This window comes from Salmo salar, chromosome ssa04, assembly GCF_905237065.1.
Source record: "Salmo salar chromosome ssa04, Ssal_v3.1, whole genome shotgun sequence".
In the NCBI taxonomy this organism is placed as follows: Eukaryota; Metazoa; Chordata; class Actinopteri; order Salmoniformes; family Salmonidae; genus Salmo; species Salmo salar.
Window position 1 is genome coordinate 69,181,362 of NC_059445.1, and position 24,839 is coordinate 69,206,200.

The following is a 24,839-nucleotide window of genomic DNA, read 5'->3' on the forward strand; positions in this document are numbered from 1 at the left end:
TTCATTTTATAATACATTTTATTTTATACGCCTATTTTTTATTTTGTGCATTGTATGCCAATTTGTTGATAAGTTATTGATTATGCACTGTCCATTTATAGTCCACACAGTAACAATGGCCACTGCTTCTCAGGGAGTCCTGGGATACCGCAGCATTGATGAGAATAGAATAGTTCTCTATTCTATCTATGCTGACGGTTTCTTCTTGTTGTGTGCAGCTGGCTGTGAGAGGGGCACCCCCAAGGTAAGCCCCATGAGGAGTCATAGAAGATGCACCCGGTGTGGGCCGCTCTGCTGCTCTTAGCCATGTGTGCAGGGCGCATATCCACCAATCCATTCACCTTGAGACTGGGTAAGTAATGCACCAAACTATCCTCCTGCCTGTGCAATTGCAGTGCACTATCATGCCAACATTCCTCTTAAGGATTTGTCATTGTTTGAATGTAGAAAATACTAAAATCGGTGAGAGCTATTTTTGCTTATACCACAGCTTGGTTGAATACTCAACATTGCTTTAAATTAGACATTTGCATACATTGGAAATCATCCTATTTGGAGATGTGAGAACTGGCTTAATTTAATTTAATACTAGTCTACTGCTTACTGTGCTGTATTAACTAATATAGTTTGATGGTGACAAAGGACTTGGCACCTTCGGTTACAATGTGGCTTGTGTTGCTTTTCTATTAGCAATCTCAACTTGAGCTCCTGTCACTTCCTTGCACGCTCTAGTGACTGAATGCATTTGTGAAGCAGAAAATTGCTTTCTATCTTAAAAGAAACAACAGAAAAAAACAGGGAATTGTCTGACCCTGCATAACTTGTTTATTTAACAGCAACATTCACTATGACAAGCTTCTCATACAGGTCAACATTTCACTGAACGGTATATGAACGATAACTAAAAGTTTGTCTGTGTATCCCTCTCTCCTTGCCATCCAAGCATTGGCTTACCTTATGAAGTGAATTCTTTTTTCAAAGAATTTAGCATTATTGGAGAGCAGTAAAGCCGTCATTGCATTTCTGTTAGGTTGCACTACTTTTGAACTCCCTCACACGACAGAGTGTTATTTCATATTCAGTACATGACATTTGGGGAAAGAGAGAAAACCCATGACATTTAACATAATAAACTTTTTATCACAGACAACTGCAGTCTGTCTCTCTCCTTTGTTCTAGCTCTGCCTCTAGAGAAAATGCATAATGGGGGACATTTTACATGAGCAAACAGCAGTGAGCAAAATAACCAATATTTCACATAGGCGGGAAGGGATTAATATCCATTGTGAGTTCCAAATACTGCAACTCACAAATGCATTGTATGTATTGCATGCATCGTTTAGTGATTAAATAACCACCTCATTTTAATGCACATTGTTGTTGAAAGTTTTGATTTAGTCATGCTGCATATTGTTATAATTTTGACAGTATATTTTGCACAGATCTGTGCTATTTTGCCTGTCAAATACAGCCTGTGCCATAGAAATATAGCAATAAAAATGTCTACTCACTGATCATGTTTGGGAGAAATTCACCCCAAAAAGATGTTCATCAACAAAATAAAAAACCGCTCATTGCAAAGGATTTTCCCAAATATGTTAATTATATCAACCTATAGGTCCTCACAATCAACACAAATGGGAGAATACTATTGCAGTTCAACTGTAATGTTTGGCATGATAGTGGCCATAGGAGTTGGCTATACAGCAGAAACTGATCTGGCACCAGGCTATGGCATTGATGGCATAGTTAGGGCTTAAAAAGCTGGTAACCTGGTTGGAGGATTCCTTATTCCCTCCTGATTCCAGGAATATTCCAACCGGAATTTCTGGAAAACAGGGAATTTGGGGAAAGTTACCAAAACTTTGCAACCCTAGGCATAGTCCTCAAAATGGCAGAACCGTAACACACCCTGTGTCTTGTAGCTGCTGTTCTGGATGACCCGATGGAGTGCAGTCGTGGTGAGCGCCTGGCTATCACCCTGGCCAAAGAGGGCATCAACCGTGTTAGTAACCTCTCTGTGATGGGCAAAGTGGAGGTGGACATTTTTGAACTCCTGAGGGACAGCGAGTACGAGACAGGGGACACCAGTAAGTCAGGATAATGGTATACAGTGCTAAAAACTGAAGTATTTTCTATGTGTCAGAACACTTGGAGGGCAGTGATGAGAGAAAATTCAGAGAGGCTCAAGACAGAGGCAAAACTGGTGTTTATTAAAAGTAAAAGATTTTAATACAAAGGTTTCAACTGTAACTGGAACCAAGTTCCCTCAGGGCATAGGCTAATGAACTTGATATTTGTTGCTTACTTCATACGTTTTTACTAAACAGTACGTTCTAAATAGTATGTAGTATGATTAGTACAGTATGTAGTTTTAGTAAGTAGACTAGACAGATTTAGGATACGGCCAAAGTCTTACAGCTAGAAACAAATCCCCTTGTCCTATGTATCATTTACACAACAAGCTCTAACAGTCTCATGTCAGAATTAGATGTTCATCCATGTTTCCCAAACAAATTTCAAAGTTGTTCCAAACGTCAAATTTCAAAGTGTTTATGGTTAAGTTTAGGCATTAACTCTGAATGGTTAAGGTAAGGTTTGGGATAGGCTTAAAACAAAAAAAATCTAAAAAACAACTTTCTATTGGTGAATTCAAACATTCAACCTTTGACACGATGTTTACACCCATCCTCCATCCCCGTCCAAAATGCCTTAGCAAAACCGAAATCTACTTGAAGGTAACAGCGTTCACTGTTGCCCTTAGTGGCCGGTTTCCATGTCATCTCCAAACATCCTCAGACATGGATGGACATTGAATACTGACTTGTATCACGGGTGACCTGGCTGCATTTCCAATGCTTGCTCTAGTCTAGTGGATGTAAAGTCTTTTTCTATTTATCTGAAGCCTAGAGAGAATATATTGGTTTCGTCCCAAATGGCACCCTACTCCTGATATTATACTATTTATGCACTATATGGGGAATGGGGTGCCATTTGGGATGCAGCCCTTTAGTTGACCGGCAGGAAGGAAATGACAAATGCATTTCCCCAGTTCCAATAAAGGCCCAGGCCAGTTTGGCCTCTCCACGGCTGGTTGGCTGTGGAAATGGATACCTCTGAAACAGGATTAGAAATGGACTGCTGACTAATTGTCTGAATCCCAAACAGCACCCTATTCCCTATATAGTGCACTACTTTTGACCAGAGCCCTATTGGCCCTGGTTGGGACACAGCCATTGCGGGAAATGTCAAGCGATTTTTAAAAAGTGGAATTCTCCTTTTTAATACTTGATTAAGACAGTAGTGAAGTAGACGGGGAGACAGAACGGAAGACAGTAGGAAGGGTGGACAGTGGACACAGGGATTGAACCCTGGTCTCTGGTGGGGATATTATATATACTTACACACACACATACACAGTGCTGCTTGAAAGTATGTGAACCCCTTGTGCAATTAAAGATTTTCTTTTACCATGAAATCTTAATTTTATCAGAACCAGTCTTTTTGCTCTGACATGACAGGTTAATATTTACCAATAGCATATGTTGGTGCAGAGGAAATCATGTGTGTAGTAGAAAAACAAAATAAAAAAGGAATTAGTGCAGGTGCCAAAATAAGTGAACCCCAAGTTGTATTGGTTAAATCAAGTAGAATCAGGTGGGTAAACAATTGGGTACCAAATTAACCCATCAAAGGAGAGATCATTAGGAAAGAGTTTGGGCGGGGCATTTACCTGGATGGTGTTACCTATCCAGGTAAATGCAAAGCACACCATGCCGAAAGGAAGGGAAAGGAGAGCTCAGAGGACATCAGGACGAGGGTAGTGAGAGCACATCAGTCTGGGGAAGGATATAAAATCATCTCAAAAAGATTTGAGCTCCATCAGTCCACTGTGAGGCAAGTAATTTACAAATGGAGAGCATTTAACATGACATCAACTCGGCCTAGAAGTGGACACCCTTCCAAAATATCCCCAAGAGCCAAAGAACAATAATACATCAGGTAAAAGCCAACCATAACATCTAGAGATTTGCAGACCTCCCTTGCTGCATCTCAAGTAACTGTGCATGCTTCAACAATAAGAAGAACACTGAATTGAAATGCCATTCATGGGAGGGTTGCTAGGAAGAAGCCTCTGCTGTCAAAAAAGAAACAAACTGCCAGAGACCACCTGGACAAACCTGAAGGTTTCTGGAAGTCCGTTCTCTGGACCGATCAGTCCAAAATTGACCTTTTTGGTCACAATCAACACTGCTATGTTCCCCGAAAACTCAACACTGCCTACCACCAAAATAACCTTATCCCAACAGTCAAGCATGGTGGTGGGAATGTCAAGATCTGGGGCTCCTTTTCCTCCCCTGGAGGAAACTCCACATCATTAAGGGAACCATGAATTCTGAGGTAAACCAGGAGATTCTTGAACAGAACGTAAGGCCATCAGTCAAGGAGCTAAAGCTGGGCCGAAAATGGGTCTTCCAACAAGACAACGACCCAAAGAATTCATGCAAATCTACCGAAGAATGACTCAGGAGAAAGAAGATTTGTGTTTTGGCCAAGTCAAAGTCCTGACCTAAATCCAATCGAGATGCTGTGGCAGAACCTGAAGCAGGCATTTCATGCCAGACACCCCTCAAACCTCACTCAATTGGCATTCTGTAAGGAGGAGTGGGCACAAATCCCTCAACACAGATGTCAGAGACTGATTACTGGCTATAGGAGGCGTTTACTCCAAGTTGTCGCTGCTAATGGAGGTGCCACAAGTTATTGACTGAAGGGGTTCACATATTTTTGCACGCATCAAATCTGAGTTTGCTTATTTAACAAAAGTGGTTTATTTAACAATGAAAATATAATTTACTTGAAATGTCTTTATTAAGAATTGGGGTTTAGATAAGGATTTTATGTTTATTTTATAGTAAAATAATGACCAGCCCTGTAGGGTTCACATACTGTGTATATATACAGTGCTGCTTGAAAGTATGTGTACCACTAGACCATTATAAATGGGAAAATTTGTAAACAGGGTATTGATTCATCATTGTCCAATTTACACTACACATTCAATTATGGAAGCTATACAGTGCGTTCGGAAAGTATTCCACATTTTGTTACGTTACAGCCTTATTCTAAAATGGATTTAATTATTTTCTCCCTGAATCTTCACACAATACCCCATAACGATCAAGCGATGTAAATGTATTAAAAATAAAGAGAAAATAACATACCTTATTTACATAAGTATTCAGACCCATTGCTAGGAGACTCAAAATTGAGCTCAGGTGCATCCTGTTTCCATTGATCATCCTTGATTGTTTCTACAACTTGATTGGAGTCCACCTGTGGTAAATTCAATTGATTGGACATGATTTGGAAAGGCATGCACCTGTCTATTTAAGGTTCCACCATTGACAGGGCATGTCAGAGCAAAAATCAAGCCATGGTCTAAGACAGGATTGTGTCGAGGCACAGAAGGACATAACATTTCCGCAGCATTTACGGTCCCCAAGAGCACAGTGGCCTCCATCGTTCTTAAATGGAAGAAGTTTGGAACCTTCAAGACTCTTCTTAGAGCTGGCTGCCCAGCCAAGCTGCGCAATCGGGAGGGGGGGCTTGGTCAGTGAGGTGACCAAGAACGCGACGGTCACACAGACAGAGCTCCAGAGTTCCTCTGTGGAGATGGGAGAACCTTCCAGAAGTACAACCATCTCTGCAGCACTCCACCAATCAGGCCTTTATGGTAGAGTGGCCCGACGGAAGCCACTCCTCAGTAAAAGGCACATGACAGCCCGCTTGGAGTTTGACAAAAGGCACCTAAAAGGACTCTGACCATGAGAAACAAGATTCTCTGGTCTGATGAAACCAAGACTCTTTGGCCTGACTGGGAGACTAGTCAGGATCGAACAGACAAAGTACAGAGAGATCCTTGATGAAAACCTGCTCCAGAACGCTCAGGACCTCAGACTGGGGCGAAGGTTCACCTTCCAACAGGACAACAACCCTAAGCACACAGTCAAGACAACTCAGGAGTGGCTTTGGGTCAAGTCTCTGAATGTCCTCGAGTGGCCCAACCAGAGCCCGTACTTGAACCTGAGCTAACATCTCTGGAGAGACCTGAACATAGCTGTGTTGCGACGCTCCCCATCCAACCTGACAGAGCTTGTGAAGATCTGCAGAGAAGAATGGGAGAAACTCCCCAAAAACAGGTGTCCCAAGCTTGTAGCGTCATACCCAAGAAGACTCTAGGCTGTAATCGCTACCAAAGGTGCTTCAACAAAGTACTGAGTAAAGGGTCTGAATACTTATGTAAATGGGATATTCCCGTAAATTTGCAACAAAAATCTAAAAAACTGTTTTTGCTTTGTCATTATGGAGTATTGTGTGTAGATTGAGGGGGGAAAAAATATGTAATAGATTTTAGAATAAGGCTGTTATGTAACAAAATGTAGAAAATTCAATGGGTCTGAAAACTTTCAAACGCACTGTATGATTCCATAGACCACAGGCTCTGCACAGGGTTACACAATTCTGGCGCCCTTTGATACGCCTCTCAAACCAAGACACGCTTGTAAGCCTGATAAAAAAAAAATAGTGTTTATTCCGGGAAATTATTATTTTTTTTGCATAAGGGTGGGGATGTAGTGTTGTGATATCCCTCCATAATGGGCCCATGTAGGTGACACTACAGTATGTCTAGGCTGTGGTTGGAGTCTTTCTATTTAGTCTTCAATGAAAACCAATGGTAGATCCTCCTTCACAATGTTTGCCTCAGCAGCTCTGGGTGCTAGAAAGCTCACCACACACAGTTCAGAGTATTAGCCAGTCATCCTCACTATGAGCCCTCTGCCTCAGCAATGCATTCCTCTACTGCATCTCCCATTCCTCTCAAGCATTAGGAAACTCCTCAATTGAAGGTTTCAAAAGATCAGGAACCAGCAGCCAGGTGAAATGAAAAAAGCTGGTACAGTGTCCAGACGCATCATTCAAACAAAAACAATTAGGTAGCTGGCTAGCCAAGCCAAAAAGAATTGACCTGCCAGTCTGTGGGTCAAAACTACCAGAAACATGCAATAAAACAAAATGTACATATTTACTTGTATATTGTAAAAGTAAACAATACTTTCAAATTCTGCTTTTATATTGTATTAAATTGCATTGTACTCTGTATCATTATGCAACCAGTGTGTAATTCAATGCCATTGTAAATTCTATGTTAACACTCATTTGGTTCCCTCTGTTTTCTCCTCTCCCTCCCAACAGTGTGCCAGATTATCTCTAAGGGAGTATTGGCGGTCCTGGGACCCTCAGCTAGCCCAGCTTCCGACACCATCATCAGTAATATCTGTGGAGAGAAAGAGGTGTGTGTGTGACCAATACACTTCTGTGAACATAGGTATCGGTCTGTGTATTACGTTCCCCAGCAAGAAAACCAAATAATGTCGCTCAAACAGAAGGTGGAACTAACAAAGAGTTACTGACCACAACCAAAATGGTGGGGGTTTTAGGAAGGGTTCTGAAAGACACTCATGGGTGTGTCCACTGAAAGGTCACTAGCAACAACTGGGACCTAAAAGACAGCCACCATGAGCGCCCACTAAATTTGTCCAAAATTAAAACCCACACCAAACTTAGATAGGAAGCAAATCAAAAAGTACAACAAAACAAAAACAGGGAAGATCAGATAAGCACTCAAAAAGGGAGTACCAACTAAAAAGGTGTTAACTCTCCACATCTCTCAAGACAACTGAAGCACTGAGCAAGCCACTCATACATATCACCTGGGCCAGCACAGGTGAAACACTTTCCCACTAACGAGATGATAAACCAGCACAGGTGTAACACATACTGACTAACGAGGTGACGCCAATCGGTGCAGCCTACATGCTAATGTCCAACCTCAAAATAAAAATGGAAAAACCAAAGCCTGTAATACATTCTCCCTTAAAACCTGTTGGGGCTACAGGTTAGCAATGAACCCCGAGTCGGGATTGCTAACAAGGCTGGAAATTCAAAACATCAAAAATCTAATAATTTCAATTTCTCAAACAATCAACTATTTAACACAATTTAAAAGATAAACATCTCCTTAATCTAACCACATTGTTCAATTTTCAAAGAGGCTTTACGGCAAAAGCATAAAGTTAGATTATGTTAGGACAGTACATAGCCACAAAAGTACAAACATCCATTTTCAATTCAAGGTCAGGCGTCACCAAAAGCAGAAACCAGCTAGAATTATGCACTAACCTTTGTCAATCTCCATCAGATGACACTCCTAGGACATTATGTTATACAATACATGCATTTTTTGTTCCATCAAGTTCATATTTATATCCAAAAACAGCATTTTACAGTAGCGTGAAATTCAGATTTTTTTCTTCTCTGAAATGCTTCCGGTGAACATAACAAAATTACTATTCGAAAACATTGGTAAATTATAATATTGTCATTCAAAGAATAATATATTATCATCTCGTAACTGCTACCGAATGGCCAGATCTCAAAATAACTTTACTGGGAAATCACATTTTGCAATAAACGGGGTGCTATGCTAAGAACAATAAGCTATGCTATACAGTTAGCATCATCTAATATCGATAATAACATTGTAAATATCCCCTTACCTTTGATTATCTCCATCAGAAGGCACTGCCAGGATTCCCAGGTCATGTGGTTTCTTTTGACAAAGTTCATAATTTATGTCCAAATAACACCAAGTACTTAGAGTTCATTATGCTCCCACAAAACGTGGTGGGGGGGTGTAAAATCATGCCGAAAAGCTAAAAAAAACCTAGTAAATAATCTATTTACGTTCGTTCAAACATGTCAAATGTTGTTTAGCATTAATCTTTTGGTCCATTTTTAACGTTAAACATCAGTAATATTTTCACACAACCTATCCTATGTCTAGATAAACAATGATGACAAACTCACGCTTCTCAGATTTATGCGCAGGCGCAAAAAAATGAAGTGATGACATGTCAACTTCCTTGCATTCTAATTTGCTCTCTGTTTATCATAGACGCTTCAAACAACTTTATAAAGATCGTTGACATCTAGTGGAAGCCGTAGGTGTTGCGAAATGAATCCTTTCTCACTATGGTATCTATAAAACAATGACACTAAATAGTACGGTCACAAAATTCAAATTTTTTTGGATCTATTTTTCACAGGTTTTTGCCTGCAATATGAGTTTTGTTATACTTACAGACACCATTCAAACTGTTTTAGAAAATTCAGAGTGTTTTCTATCCGAATGTGTTAATAATATGCATATCCTAGCTTCTGAGTTGGTGTAGGAGGCAGTTAAAAATGGGCACATATTTTTTTCGAAATGTCTCAATACTGCCCCCGAGCCCCAACAGGTTAATTAAGACATCAAATATATCCTATATTTTTGTTGGAGAAGTTTGCTCACCACCAACAGAAAATGATTTCCATCTCACAACATGATCAACTTAAATGCGTCACCTTTTCCAATATAAATATGGTGTCTGTCTGTCAACAATTAAATACAAGAAAAAACAGCCAACTCTTTTTTTATATACTGTATATATACTTTTTACAATCAATTTTTTACTGCCTAAAAAAAATTACGTTTGAGAAACATAGGTAAAATCACGAAAATTTCTATAACTCTCATCCACTTGGAACAAGTCCAACCAAGACACAACTAATCTCCAAAAACGACAAAACATGCAGTCAAAATAAATTGTGAGCCAGGGCTAAACACAAAACTTATTGCATGACCACCCTTGAAAGACAGTCAGCAACCAAGTTGTCCTTACCACGGACAAGTCGGATTTCAAGAGGAAATCTTAACAGCCTTTATCTAAACGTCCGTTTTTCAGGACACTGTCTTTCAAAGATAATTCGTAAAAATCAAAATAACTTCACAGATATTCATTGTAAAGGGTTTAAACCCTGTTTCCCATGCTTGTGCAATCAACCATAAACAATTCATGAACATGCACCTGTGGAACGGTCGTTAATAAACTCACAGCTTACAGATGGTAGGCAATTAAGGTCACAGTTATGACAACTTAGGACACTAAGTTCCCCAGGGTCCCTGCTCATCTGCGTGAATGTGCCTTAGGCATGCTGCAAGGAGGCATGAGGACTGCAGATGTGGCCAAGGCAATAAATTGCAATGTCCGTACTGTGAGACGCCCAAGACAGCGCTACAGGGAGACAGGACGGACAGCTGATCATCCTTGTAGTGGCAGACCACGTGTAACAACACCTGCACAGGAACGGTACATCCGAACATCACACCTGCGGACAGGTACAGGATGGCAACAACAACTGCCCAAGTTACACCAGGAACGCACAATCCCTCCATCAGTTCTCAGACTGTCTGCAATAGGCTAAGAGAGGCTGGACTGAGGGATGTAGGCCTGTTGTAAGGCAGGTCCTCACCAGACATCACTGTGGGCACAAACCCACCGTCACTGAACCAGACAGGACAGGCAAAAAGTGCTCTTCACTGACAAGTCACGGTTTTGTCTCACCAGGGGTGATGGTCGGATTCGCGTTTATCGTCGAAGGAATGAGCGTGACACCGAGGCCTGTACTCTGGAGCGGGATTTATTTGGAGGGTCCGTCATGGTCTGGGGAGGTGTGTCAAAACATCATCGGACTGAGCTTGTTGTCATTGCAGGCAATCTCAACGCTGTGCGTTACAAGGAAGACATCCTCCTCCCTCATGTGGTACCCTTCCTGCGGGCTCATCCTGACATGACCCTCCAGGATGACAATGCCACCAGCCATACTGCTCATGATTTCCTGCAAGACAGGAATGTCAATGTTAAGCCATGGCCAGCGAAGAGCCCAGATCTCAATCCCATTGAGCACATCTGGGACCTGTTGGATTGGAGGGTGAGTGTTAGGGCCACTCCCCCAGAAATGTCTGGGAACTTGCAGGTGCTTTGGTGGAAGAGTGGGTAACATATCACAGCAAGAACTGGCAAATATGGTGCAGTCCATGAGGAGGAGATGCATTGCAGTACTTAATGCAGCTAGTGGCCACACCCAATACTGACACTTACTTTTGATTTTGACCCCACCACCTTTATTCAGGGACACATTATTCAATTTATGTTAGTCACACATCTGTGGAACTTGTTAAGTTTATGTTTCAGTTATTGAATCTTGTTATGTTCATACAAATATTTACATTTACATTTTAGTAATTTAGCAGACACTCTTATCCAGAGCGACTTACAGTAGTGAATGCATACATTTCATACATTTTTAATTTTTTTCCTGTGCTGGCCCCCCGTGGGAATCAAACCCACAACCCTGGCGTTGCAAACACCATGCTCTACCAACTGAGCTACAGGGAACGTTAACATTAAGTTTGCTGAAAATAAACACAGTTGACAGTGAGAGGACATTTCTATTTCTGCTGAGTTTCTATTTCTGCTGAGCTATTTCTTGTGCAAGTTTTAAATTGACAGAGTACTTGTTAGTAAAGGTCTCACCTAGAGATGATATGCAGGAGCTTGCAGGGATTTGTAGTCTTGCATGATGTCTACTTTGACGCTAATTAGCATTTTGAATCTGAGAGTAAATAGAGCTGAATATATTGATAAAAGTCACCTTGTCCTGGGCCTCCCGAGTGGCGCAGTGGTCTAAGGCACTGTCGCCTCTTCACTGTTGACGTTGAAACTGTGTTTTGCGGGTACTATTTAATGAAGCTGCCAGTTAAGGACTTGTGAGGCGTCTGTTTCTCAAACTAAACACTCTAATGTACTTGTCCTCTTGCTCAGTTGTGCACCGGGGCCTCCCACTCCTCTTTCTATTCTGGTTAGAGACAGTTTGCGCTGTTCTTTGAAGAGAGTAGTACACAGCGTTGTACGAGATCTTCAGTTTCTTGGCAATTTCTCGCATGGAATAGCCTGCATTTCTCAGAACAAGAATAGACTGACGAGTTTCAGAAGAAAGTGCTTTGTTTCTAGCCATTTTGAGCCTGTAATCGAACCCACAAATGCTGATGCTCCAGATACTCAACTAGTCTAAAGAAGGCCAATTGTATTGCTTCTTTAATCAGCACAACCATTTTCAGCTGTGCTAACATAATTGCAAATGGTTTTCTAATGATCAATTGGCCTTTTAAAATGATAAAGTTGGATTAGCTAACACAACGTGCCACTGGAACACAGGAGGGGTTGCTGATAATGGGCCTCTACACCTATGTAAATATTCCATTTAAAAAAATGTCCGTTTCCAGCTACAATAGTAATTTACAACATTAAATATGTCTACACTGTATTTCGGATCAATTTTATGTTATTTTAATGGACAAGAAATGTGATTTTTCTTTAAAAAACAAGGACATTTCTAAACTTTGAACGGTAGTGTGTGTGTGTGTGTGTGTGTGTGTGTGTGTGTGTGTGTGTGTGTATATATATGTATGTATGTATGTATGTATGTATATATATATATATATATATATATATATATATATATATATATATATATATATATATATATTTGGGAGCAGTAACAGTGAGTGGACATTCCCTCTTTTCCCAAATCCTGTGAAAGTTTGGATGTCTGTAAAACCCTCCATAGTCTGTGTTGTTTTAGGCCTAATATTATATGCCCACGGGGAACAATTAGGGTGCCTGCAACTGTATTTAGACAGCCTATTTAAAACAATAGTTGTTTTGTTTTTATTAGAATTTTATTGGAATTATTCAGTCTTTTTAGGTCTTAGTAAATTTAATATTGTGTATTGACAATGTTTGGCATGTTCATAATTCAGACATAATGCATTTTACAGTATTGGGGTGGCAGGTAGCCTAGTGGTTAGAGCGTTAGGCCAGTAACCGAAAGGTTACTAGATCAAATCCCAGAGCTGACAAGGTAAAAATCTGTCATTCTGCCCCTGAACAAGACAGTTAACCAACTGTTCCTAGGCCATCATTGTAAATAATAATTTGTTCTTAATTCACTTGCCTGGTTAAATATATAAAATACAGTACAGTTGGCCTATATCAGTGTGAATGCTATGTTAATGGTATATTTCCATATTGAAGCCATGCAATTACTGTTCAAAACATATTTAGCAAATATGGGATAGGCCAATATTTAGTAGGCCATTTAACAAACTAGACTATAACGGACTGACATTCTAATTGGAGTTAATTTTCATTGCAATACATAAGACTGTAAATACACAAGTTGAAGCAACCACATATTTTAGCCCTGGGGCACATTCTGATTGGCCAGTCAGAGGTCAAGCCTCGACACACCTTCAACTTTTTAATTAATCAAAACCCAGCCCTCTCGTGCACCTATCAGCTAAAGCACCCATAATTCTAGTTGTGAAAATATCAAAAAATATTTTGGAAACACCTCTGAACCTATAGACTACCGCCAGTGCTTAGATTTACCATTGCAATAGGTTTATTAAAATAGAGTCATGAATCTCCAACAAGCCATTCTTGATTGCGTTATATAATTAATATATGCATTTTCCCATGCCTAAACAAGAGATTGTTCTTCGCAGCACACAGTTATGAGAGTGTAGACCCAGAACTAACAATGTTACCCGAATGTTTGTCTTTGGTATTATCTTTGCTATTTTGGCACCTGCTGCACATTCAGGGCTTGGTATCTTCTTCTATAGCATGGACACAAATAAACATTATAGTATACTCTTACAGGCTTTGGTTGGACATTAGCACGTGGGGCACACAGAATGGTGTCACCTCGTTAGTCTGTGTGTGTTACACCTGTGCTAGTTTGTCATCTTGTTAGTGGGGAAAGTGTTTCACCTGTGCTGACTCAGGTGATATTTAAGAGTGGCTGGCCCAGTGGTCCAGCTGTCTTGCGATATGCAGAGTGTTAACACCTTTAGTTGGCTTTCCCTATTTGAGGTCTAGACAAACAATCCTTTAGCTGATCTTCCATGTTTTTGTTTGGCTACACTTTTTGATTTGCTTCCTGTCTTTAAGTTTGGTGTGGGTTTTATATTTGTGTGCCTGTTGATGCTTGTCAACTTTCAGTGGACAGCCCATGAGCCTTTCAGAACCCCTCCTACACTTTGGTTGTGGTCAGTGACTTTGTTAGTTCCTCTTTCTGTTTGAGCGACATAATTTGGTTTTCTTGCTAAGGACTAACAAATTGGGAGTTTGTTTCCCATGAGTATGGTAGTCGCTCTAATCACCTACTCTAAAGCTCTGCTGTGCCCAGATATATTTTTGTGTCCAAAATACACTTTTGGTAGCGTTTGTCACAGACATCCAACCTGAGGGGTTATAAGATTGGTACAATAATTTTAAAAGTTGCATAAACACAGGCTTACAAAAAAAACATGGACTTTAAGTTGGAAGGATTTATGGAAAACCCTACATGGGAGATGCTAGATAAATGTATGAAGGTGAATCTGATTGTCATTGCAAAGCATTATGACATCAATGTTGCACATGCAAATTCAAAAGCAGTAGTCAAAGAGTTATATGCTGACCAGACCTCACGCACGTGTGCATCCGCCTTCGTGCACAAGTTGATTTTGTCCACCCACACCATACACGATCAGGACATGCTGGTTGAAATATCAAAACAATTATATTAATTTGGGGACAGGTCGAAAAGCATTAAACATTAATGGTAATTTAGCTAGCTTGCTCTTTACTAGCTAATATGTCCTGGGATATAAACATTGGGTTATTTTACCTGAAATGCACAAGGTTCTCTACTCCGACAATTAATCCACAGATAAAACGGTCAACCGAGTTCGTGTCTAGTAATTTCTTCTTCTTTTGACTTTATATGGAGGTTGGCAACCAACTTTAAGGTTCATTACCACAACCAACTGGAGTGTGGATCTCAGTTCATCTTTCAATCACCCATGTGGGCATATGCTCCTAAAAAGTAATGAGGAGATGGGAGAGGCAGGACTTGTCGAGTGTCACAAATAGAACCAAGTTCTATTTTAGTGCCTGGCTACGCAGACGCTCGCTGATGCGCGCGCAATGATTGAATAATGATGATGAAAAGGGTCATGGGGTGATAGTGTACACCCCATAGATGTGCAACTGCGAGAGCTAGAACTCAAGGCAAAATGTGAAAAACTGAAAATAGAGCTTGAGCACAGGGAAAGAGAACGTGAGGAGAGATTGGAGCAACAGAAATTAGAGCTTGAGGAAAGGGAAAGAGAAGATGCGCGTGCAGCCAAACTACAAGAATGTGAACATTCAGCCAGACAACAGGAACGTGAGCATGCCATTTGACTAAGAGAAATAGAATTGAAAGCACTCCGAATCCAGTCAGGCCGTCCTGCAACCTCAAGAGAGTTTGGTCGGCACAATTATTTTACTCTGTTTGAGCAGATTGCCACATCCCTAAAATGTCTGCGAGACCAACTGTTCCTCCAAAATGTTCCTGTGGGAAAAGCTCAAAGTGTACACCGCTTTTTCTTGACCAGAGTTCAGATTGACACTTAATGCTGCTATCCTATCCTTACGAGTTGGTCCCAGAGGCATACAGACAACAGTTCCGTAAATTAAGAAAGACACAATCACAAAGCCATGTTGAGTTCACAAGGAAACAAGCATGTCTTTTTGATCAGGGGTGTTGCTTTCAAGAGGCCAAGGACCTTGAGGATTTAAAGACACTCAAACTTTTGCCTTCACAAAAGGGTTATCTACATTTTATGAGCACAAGGATCTCACTCTTGAGAAAGCTGCAGTCCTTGCAGATGAGTTTGTTGACACACAAAACTACCTTCACAAACAAAGCACCCAGTAGTTATCCCTATGCAAAAAGCAATCCAGAAGTCCCCTCCTACTGCAAGGTTTCAGTCCTTTTCAACAGAGCCCAAAGACCGGAAGAAAGCTGGTTTTTTTTTCATATCCATCAGTTTGTTATTAATGCCGTGAGAAAGGAAACATTGCCTCTGTGTCCTAAGTTGAAACAGAAAAATTTGAGAAAAAGCAGTTTCTTCTTGTGGGAGCCCTCCAGTCAATTAAGTCTCTGGTTGGGACTGGTGTATCTCCTAAACAATATTTTGGATGAGATGTGTATGAACCTTTTTGTTTCAGACGATTTGTGTCTTTGCAGAGTGGTGATGCTGTTAAGCAGCCGGTGAAGATACTGCGAGACACTGGGGCAGCCCAGTCCTTCATTTTGGAGGGTGTTTTGCCTTTGACACTTCAGCGAGTGGTTACGGTGTGTTAGTACAAGGCTTGGAGATGGGTTGCATGGAAGTTACTTTGTATAATGTAGAACTCGAGTTTGATCTTATTTCCAGTTCCGTTGGGGTGAAGACGAGCCTACCGGGGAAGGTGGTCTCAAATCATTTTGGGAAACAATTTTGGCTGGAGGGAATGCCAAATCCTGTCGGTTTGTAAGGAACCCAGAATAGAGGAACCTGATGGGTTATCAGAAAAGTTCCCTAGCGTGTGCTATGCCTAAGAAAGTCACCGGGAGCAAGTCTAGTGTTGAGGATGTCAGCGATACCACCATGGTCGATCTGTCTGAGATGTTGATGGTGATTATGATTTTGGTAAGCCTCCTGAGTTGACCTCTCTTTTGAGAACCCCAAGGGTGAGCAAATTTGTAGGACCGCTGAAGGAAGAGGGTCCCTACAGTTCGATGTCTAGGAAGTAGCTGATTGCTGAACAGAGTAAAGATGTTTCCCTTTCCCCTCTTCTTGTTGAGATACATCCAGAGGAGGAGTTTGAAGTTTATGGGTGTTGCTTGGACAGAGATGGTGTTCTGATGAGGAAATGGCATTCTCGCGCCACTTCTGGGCAAGACAATTGGCCTAGTTTTCTCAAAATTGTTGTTCCAGCTGCGCTTCGACTAGAGATACTGAGGTTGGCTCACAATAGCAGGCCATCTTGGGGTCAACAAGACCTGTGGCCGTATCTTGCCTAACTTCTTCTGGCCTGGTCTGAAACAGGATGTTGTGTCTTACTGTACATCCTGTCGTATTTGCCAGTGGCCGGGTAAACCGAAAAAAGCTTTACCAGTTACACCTTTGCAGCCTATTCCCGCTTTTGACAAACCTTTCAGCAGGGTTCTGGTGGACTATGTTGGTCCTTTTCCCGAAGCCAAGAGTGGTAACCAGTTTCTCTTAACCATCATGTGTGCTGCTACTCATTCGATTTTCACAAAGTCAATGCAGTTACTAAGTCAGACTCGTACCCTTTGCCTAGGGTTGACGATTATGTGGACTGTGTTGGCGCTGCTAAGTACATTAGCAAGTTTGATCTGCTGAAGGATTATTGGCAGGTCCCTCTAACTGAGCACGCCAAAGAGTTGACTGCTTTTGTCACTCCTGATGGTTTGTTTTCCTACCTTCGTCTTCCGATCAGGTAACGAAATGCTAAGACCCTTTGGTCTCTGCACCGGTGCTAGCAGCTCCGGATTTCCGTCGTCCATTTGCTTAGTACACCGATGCCAGTGACGTAGAAGCCCGGGCTGTGCTCCTACAGAAATACAATAACAATGATGAGCACCCTGTGGGGTACTTTTAAAAGAAATTGGCCTCATATCAAAACCACTCTCGAGAAGGAGGAGCTTGTTTGGTACTGGCTCTTCAGCACTTTGAGGTTTATGTATGAATCTCTACCCTTCTGGTGGTCTATACCGATCATAACCCTCTTGTTTTCCTACAATATGGGACTCCAGCGAAGGAGTCGGCGGTTCGTGGAGCTCGTATTCTGGGCTAAACTGTCAAATTGAGGCAAAGGTAAGAATCTCTGGATTAACTATCTAATGTGAATCCAGAGATGGTTAATCCAGAGCTTCTTACCTTTGCCTCGACTTGGCTACGCATGCCTCTCTCTAATATCAATATGCCTCATCCATTACTGTCCTGGTTAGTGATTACTGTCTTATTTCACTCCAGAGCCTCTAGCCCTGCTCAATATGCCTTAACCAACCATGTTGTTCCACCTCCGACATATGCGATGACATCACCTGGTTAAAACGTTTCTAGAGACTATATCTCTCTCATCATTACTCAATGCCTAGGTTTACCGCCAATGTACTCACATCCTACCTTACCTTTGTCTGTACACTATGCCTTGAATCTATGCTATTGTGCCCAGAAACCTGCTCCTTTTACTCTCTGTTCCGAACGTGGTAGACGGCCAGTTCGTATAGCCTTTAGCCGTACCGTTATCTTACTTCTCCTCCGTTCCTCTGGTGATGTGGAGTTTAATCCTGGTCCTGCAGTGCCTAGCTCCATTCCCACTCCCCAGGTGCTCTCATTTCTTGACTTCTGTAACTGTAAAAGCCTTGGTTTCATGCATGTTAACATTAGAAGCCTACTCTCTAAGTTTGTTTTACTCACTGCTTTAGCACACTCTGCCAACCCAGATGTCTTAGCCGTGTCAGAATCCTGGCTTAGGAAAACCACCAAAAACCCTGAAATCTCCATCCCTAACTATAACATTTTCCGCCAAGATAGAACTGCCAAAGGGGGCGGTGTTGCAATCTACTGCAAAGATAGCCTGCAGAGTTCTGTATTACTATCCAAGTCTGTACCCAAACAATTCATGCTTCTACTTCTAAAAATGCACCTTTTCAGAAACAAGTCTCTCACTGTTGCCACTTGCTATAGACCTCCCTCTGCCCCCAGCTGTGCCCTCGATACCATATGTGAATTGACTGCCCCCCATCTATCTTCTGAGCTCGTGCTACTAGGTGACCTAAACTGGGACATGCTTAACACCCCGGCCATCCTACAATCTAAACTTGATGCCCTCAATCTCACACAAATTATCAATGAACCTACCAGGTACAACCCCAAATCCGTAAACACGGCACCCTCATAGATGTCATCCTAACTAACTCGCCCTCCAAATACACCTCTGCTGTTTTCAATCAAGATCTCAGCAATCACTGCCTCATTGCCTGCATCCGTAATGGGTCTACGACCAAACGACCACCCCTCATCACTGTCAAACGCTCCCTAAAACACTTCTGCGAGCAGGCCTTTCTAATCGACCTGGCCGGGGTATCCTGGAATGACATTGACCTCATCCCGTCAGTAGATGATGCCTGGCTATTCTTTAAAAGTGCCTTACTCACCATCTTAAATAAGCATGCCCCGCTCACAAAATGTAGAACTAGGAATAGATATAGTCCTTGGTTCACTCCAGACCTGTCTGCCCTTGACCAGCACAAAAACATCCTGTGGCGTTCTGCATTAGCATCGAATAGCCCCCATGATATGCAACTTTTCAGGGAAGTTAGGAACAAATATACACAGGCAGTTAGAAAAGCTAAGGCTAGCTTTTTCAAACAGAAATTTGCATCCTGTAGTACTAACTCAAAAACGTTCTGGGACACTAATGTCCATGGAGAATAAGAGCACCTCCTCCCAGCTGCCCACTGCTCTGAGGCTAGGAAACACTGTTACCACCGATAAATCCACTATAATTGAGAATTTCAATAAGCATTTCTCTACGGCTGGCCATGCTTTCCACCTGGCTACCCTTACCCCGGTCAACTGCCCGGCAACCCGTCAAAGCCCCCACCATTTCTCCTTCACCCAAATCCAGATAGCTGATGTTCTGAAAGAGCTGCAAAATCTGGACCCATACAAATCAGCCGGGCTAGACAATCTGGACCCTCTCTTTCTAAAATTATCTGCCGAAATTGTTGCAACCCCTATTACTAGCCTGTTCAACCTCTCTTTCGTATCGTATGAGATTCCCAAAGATTGGAAAGCTGCCGCGGTCATCTCCCTCTTCAAAGGGGGTGACACTCTAGACCCAAACTGCTACAGACCTACATCTATCCTATCCTGTCTTTCTAAGGTCTTCGAAAGCCAAGTTAACAAACAGATTACCGACCATGTCGAATCCCACCGTACCTTCTCCGCTATGCAATCTGGTTTCAGAGCTGGTCATGGGTGCACCTCAGCCACGCTCAAGGTCCTAAACGACATCATAACCGCCATCGTTAAGAGACATTATTGTGCAGCCGTATTCATCGGCCTGGCCAAGGCTTTCGACTCTGTCAATCACCACATTCTTATTGGCAGACTCGACAGCCTTGGTTTCTCAAATGATTGCCTCGCCTGGTTCTCCAACTACTTCTCTGATAGAGTTAAGTGTGTCAAATCGGAGGGCCTGTTGTCCGGACCTCTGGCAGTCTCTATGGGTGTGCCACAGGGTTCAATTCTCGGGACGACTCTCTTCTCTGTATACATCAATGATGTTGCTCTTGCTGCTGGTGATACTCTGATCCACCTCTACGCAGACGACACCATTCTGTATACTTCTGACCCCTCTTTGGACACTGTGTTAACTAACCTCCAGACGAGCTTCAATGCCATACAACTCTCCTTCCGTGGCCTCCAACTGCTCTTAAACGCAAGTAAAACTAAATGCATGCTATTCAATCGATCACTGCCCGAACCTGCTCGCCCGTCCAGCATCACTACTCTGGACGGCTCTGACTTAGAATACGTGGACAACTACAAATACCTGGGTGTCTGGTTAGACTGTAAACTCCCCTTCCAGACTCACATTAAGCATCTCTAATCCAAAATTAAATCTGGAATCGGCTTCCTATATCGCAACAAAGCATCCTTCACTCATGCTGCCAAACATAACCTCGTAAAACTGATCATCCTATCAATCCTCGACTTCGGTGATGTCGTCTATAAAATAGCCTCCAACACTCTACTCAACAAACTGGATGCAGTCTATCACAGTGCCATCCGTTTTTGTCACCAAAGCCCCATACACTACCCACCATTGCGACCTGTACGCTCTCTTTGGTTGGCCCTCGCTTCATACTCGTCGCCAAACCCACTAGCTACAGGGTATCTACAAGTCTCTGCTAGGTAAAGCCCCGCCTTATCTCAGCTCACTGGTCACCATAGCAGCACCCACTCGTAGCACGCGCTCCAGCAGGTATATCTCACTGGTCACCCCCAAAGCCAATTCCTCCTTTGGTCGTCTTTCCTTCCAGTTCTCTGCTGCCAATGACTGGAACGAACTGCAAAAATCTCTGAAGCTGGAGACTCATATCTCCCTCACTAGCTTTAAGCACCAGCTGTCAGAGCAGCTCACAGATCACTGCACCTGTACATAGCCCAGCTGTAAACAGCCCATTTATCTACCGACTTCATCCCCATAATGTATTTATTTATCTTGCTCCTTTGCACCCCAGTATCTATACTTGCACATTCATCTTCTGCACATCTACCATTCCAGTGTTTAATTGCTATATTGTAATTACTTCGCCACCATGGCCTATTTATTGCCTTAACTTACCTCATTTGCACTCACTGTATATAGACTTTTTGTTTCCTTTTGTTCTACTGTATTATTGACTGTATGTTTTGTTTATTCCATGTGTAACTCTGTGTTGTTGTATGTGTCGAATTGCTATGCTTTATCTTGGCTAGGTCGAGGATGCAAATGAGAACTTGTTCTCAACTAGCCTACCTGGTTAAATTATTATTAATTTTTTTAACAGCCTTTATCTATTATAGACATGTTTGCGCAATGGCAAACCTATAGGCCTTCAGTGTGTGACAGGTTCGTAATTCTGTCAAAGTAGCCTACACAATCGCAAAGCATGTGAAATATATTCACGTGCGCCGCACACAGACTAGTTTCTGCGGAACGTCATGTGCAGGCAGCAAGAGTGTGCAGCTCTCAAATGGTTTTGGCATGGAGCGGCTCACAGAAGGATGACATCGGTAGCCGGTAGGGTAGGAAAGACGTTTCAATTTATGATATCTACCAGTAAATGCTAACTAAGGAAACAATGGGTATGCAAACCAGGTATTAAAAAAGTTTAGTCCGAAGTGTTGGTTAGTATGCTATTTGTGGTGCGCAATTGTTATCATGCACTGTTTGCATCAGGGGCGTAGACATGGATGGGCCTGAGTGCACTGAGGCCAGGCCTTAACAGGCCCACCCAATCAGATTGATGTGGTTTAAGCATTGTTGTGGACTTAAACCATCACATCATTTAAAACCTTTTTTTTTAATATATATATATAAAAATAGTTGATTTTTGAGGTTGAAAATCTGAAACATCTATAGGAAAACTCATACAAAAAAATATTATTCACACGGGGTGCCATTTTCTTTCGCTGGACTGGCCGTTTGGGAATTTTCTTGCAAAATTACAGTATACCCATATCTCCAGGTACCACTACACCTCGGCATAGGGGCGATGGAAAGACAGCAGTCACACACAGCATTATGGTAAAGGTTAAGCAGTAAATAAATTCGGACATAATAAGCCAGTAGGTAGCAAATCATAACAACACAAAAACACAACCATTAAGTGTCTCCCAATTGAAATGTATTACTATTACTTCCCAAAAATAATTTCACATTTAGCACACAAAGTAACCTGTGACTTAAAGTGGAACTGACTCTTGTTTTGAAAGATATGAAAGAGAGCATCATAATATCAGTAAAAAATATCAAATTCCCAGTTTATGCTACAAAACCAGCTTTATAAGAGGTTTTAATAATAGCTTATTTTACTCAACGTTCCATGACGGATACGAAGGCTTTGATGGCAGAATAGATAGATGCATGATTAATATAATTCTCTAATACATTTCTTGGTAGTCCAAAAAATATTGCTATCAGGTTGTAAATCACAGCTGGGCTGGAACATTGTTTGCTGCCTCCATTCTGGATGCACTGTTTCAGTTTCAATGACTCAATATTCTGTGCAAAAACGGACAAATGTAACTAACGCTGAGAATGTCAATACAGTCGAACTAGCAAGGGCAAAGATCACAAGTCAGTCAAAATGTTGCTAATAGGCTAGTGTATATATTTATGTAGCAAGCTTAAAACACGGAACCTAACGTTAGCTAGCTAGCTGCTTGGAGGATGTCATGCCATTGGAGGAGTGGGTGAGTGACTGACTTTTTTCTCATATCGTTTTTTGGTGGCTATACACAGCTAGAGATGCAGGTATCATTTGGTTAGCTAGCAATAACTTAAACGACTGTTATCCAGTTGGCATATCTCTTGCGTTCGCAAATTCACTCTTTATCTACTCCGATTTCAGAGCACTCTCGCGTCCAAGTGTGCCAGAGCACAGTACTGATGAATTTACTAATGTGCAACACCCGCTGAATATGAAGGAAAAAAAACTGTCAAGAATGCTCTAGATAACATGTAAACAGCTAACCAGCTCTGCTACGGCAAGTAAAATGGTCAGAGTGAGGTGTTCTCTCATTTGTTTCTGGAAGTATCTAGCTAACAAGCTAGCCACCGTTAGCCAGTTCGCTTGGTTGGGACAAGCATGGCAAGCTGCAGAAGGACGAGGAGGCTACAATTCCCCATTGTTTATCAGCGCAATTTTGACAGCCAACTAGCTGAAAAAGTTAGAGGGTTTATCTAATGTTCCTTCATTAGATTTGAGCTCATTTTGCTCTGCCTAGCATTAGTTGTTGGGCTGGGGAGCGTCGCTGGAGGCTCCGGGCTGGGGAGCGTCGCTGGAGGCTCCGGACTGAAGAGCGTGGCTGGAGGCTCCAGACTGAAGAGCGTCGCTGGTGGCTCCATGCCATGGATCATCTCTACAGGTTCCGCGCCAAGGCTCATCACTGGAGGCTTCTTTCCATGGATTATCTCTACAGGTGCCGGGCCATGGATTATCCCTACAGGCTCCGGACCATTTATAATCCCTCCAGGCTTTTTGCCAAGGATTATTTCTTCAGGTTCCGGGCCATGGATTACCTCTTCAGGCTTCGTGCCATGGAATATCCCTACAGGCTCCAGGCCATGGATCATCACTAGAGGCTTAGTGCCATGGATCATCTATACAGGCATCGGACCATCGATTATCATTGGATGCTTTGTACGTGGAGCAGGAACCGGTCTTACCGGACTGGGGAGACGCACTGAGGACCGAGTGCTCAAAGCAGGCACCGGCCGTACTGGGTTATGGGTCTGCACTGGAGGGAGAGTGCGAAGAACAGGCACAGGACGTACTGGATTCTGGAGGCGCGCTGGAGGGTGAGCGTGAGGAGCAGGCACAGGACGTACTGTGCTATGGAGGTGCACTGGAGAGAGAGTGCAAGAGGCAGGCACATGCTTACCACAAAAAGCACAGGTAGTTGACTCAGGCCTCACCCCTGGCCCAGCCAAACTACCCGTGTGCCCCCCCAACAACATTTTTTGGGGCTGCCTCTCGTTTTTCCCAGGTAGGCTCCCATATCTATCGATTACCTGGCCCCAAGTCCAGTTCCTCCTCTCCATCCACTCCGTATGTGACCAGGTGTCCATTTCTGCCCGGACACGCCGCTTGATCCAGTCATGGTGGGTAGTTCTGTAACATGGGTCATCTAAAGGAGACCAAGGCGGAGCGTGTAGAGTGCTCATATTTTACTTTTAATGAAGACACTTGAACAAAACAACAAAACGACCGACAACAGTTCTGCAAGGTACACTTTGACAAAACGGAAAACAACTACCCACACCCACACATGAAAAACAGGCTGCCTAAGTATGGCTTCCAATCAGAGACAACGATAGACAGCTGCCTCTGATTGGAAACCATACCTGGCCAAAACATAGAAAACAAAAACATTGAAATAGAAATCTAGAAAACCCCATATAGAAACAGAAAACCAAAACCACCCAAAACACCCACCTGTCACGCCCTGACCACTCTACTATGGAAAATGACCTCTTACAAGGGTCAGGACGTGACAGTTGCGCTATTGCAACTGCCTGGAAACACACAGTAAGGTTCAAGGGGTATGATGGCAAGCACGTGTGGCACATGGCTTGTTCATTTAAAGGCCTACTGTAGCTCTGATTGTTTATAGTGCACCGGTCTGTGTTGTCACCGGTCCTGGACAAAACAGATGTTTCTGGTCTCGG

At 42.4% G+C, this 24,839-nt stretch overlaps 1 protein-coding gene across 2 annotated transcripts in view; it reads left to right on the forward strand.

The window, feature by feature from the left end:
* The first annotated feature begins 220 nt into the window (after positions 1–220).
* The window catches only part of LOC106603743 (glutamate receptor ionotropic, kainate 4), a 75,134-nt gene continuing 50,515 nt past the window's right edge, over positions 221–24,839 (forward strand). Inside the window, exons 1-3 of one of the 2 annotated variants that reach the window (XM_014197795.2) lie at positions 221–352; positions 1,926–2,090; positions 7,258–7,355. In XM_014197795.2, coding sequence (XP_014053270.1) covers positions 271–352; positions 1,926–2,090; positions 7,258–7,355 — 345 coding nt within the window. In that variant the 5' untranslated portion in view covers positions 221–270. The remainder of the gene's footprint in view (positions 353–1,925; positions 2,091–7,257; positions 7,356–24,839) is intronic. The other variant, XM_014197797.2, reaches the window with a different exon arrangement.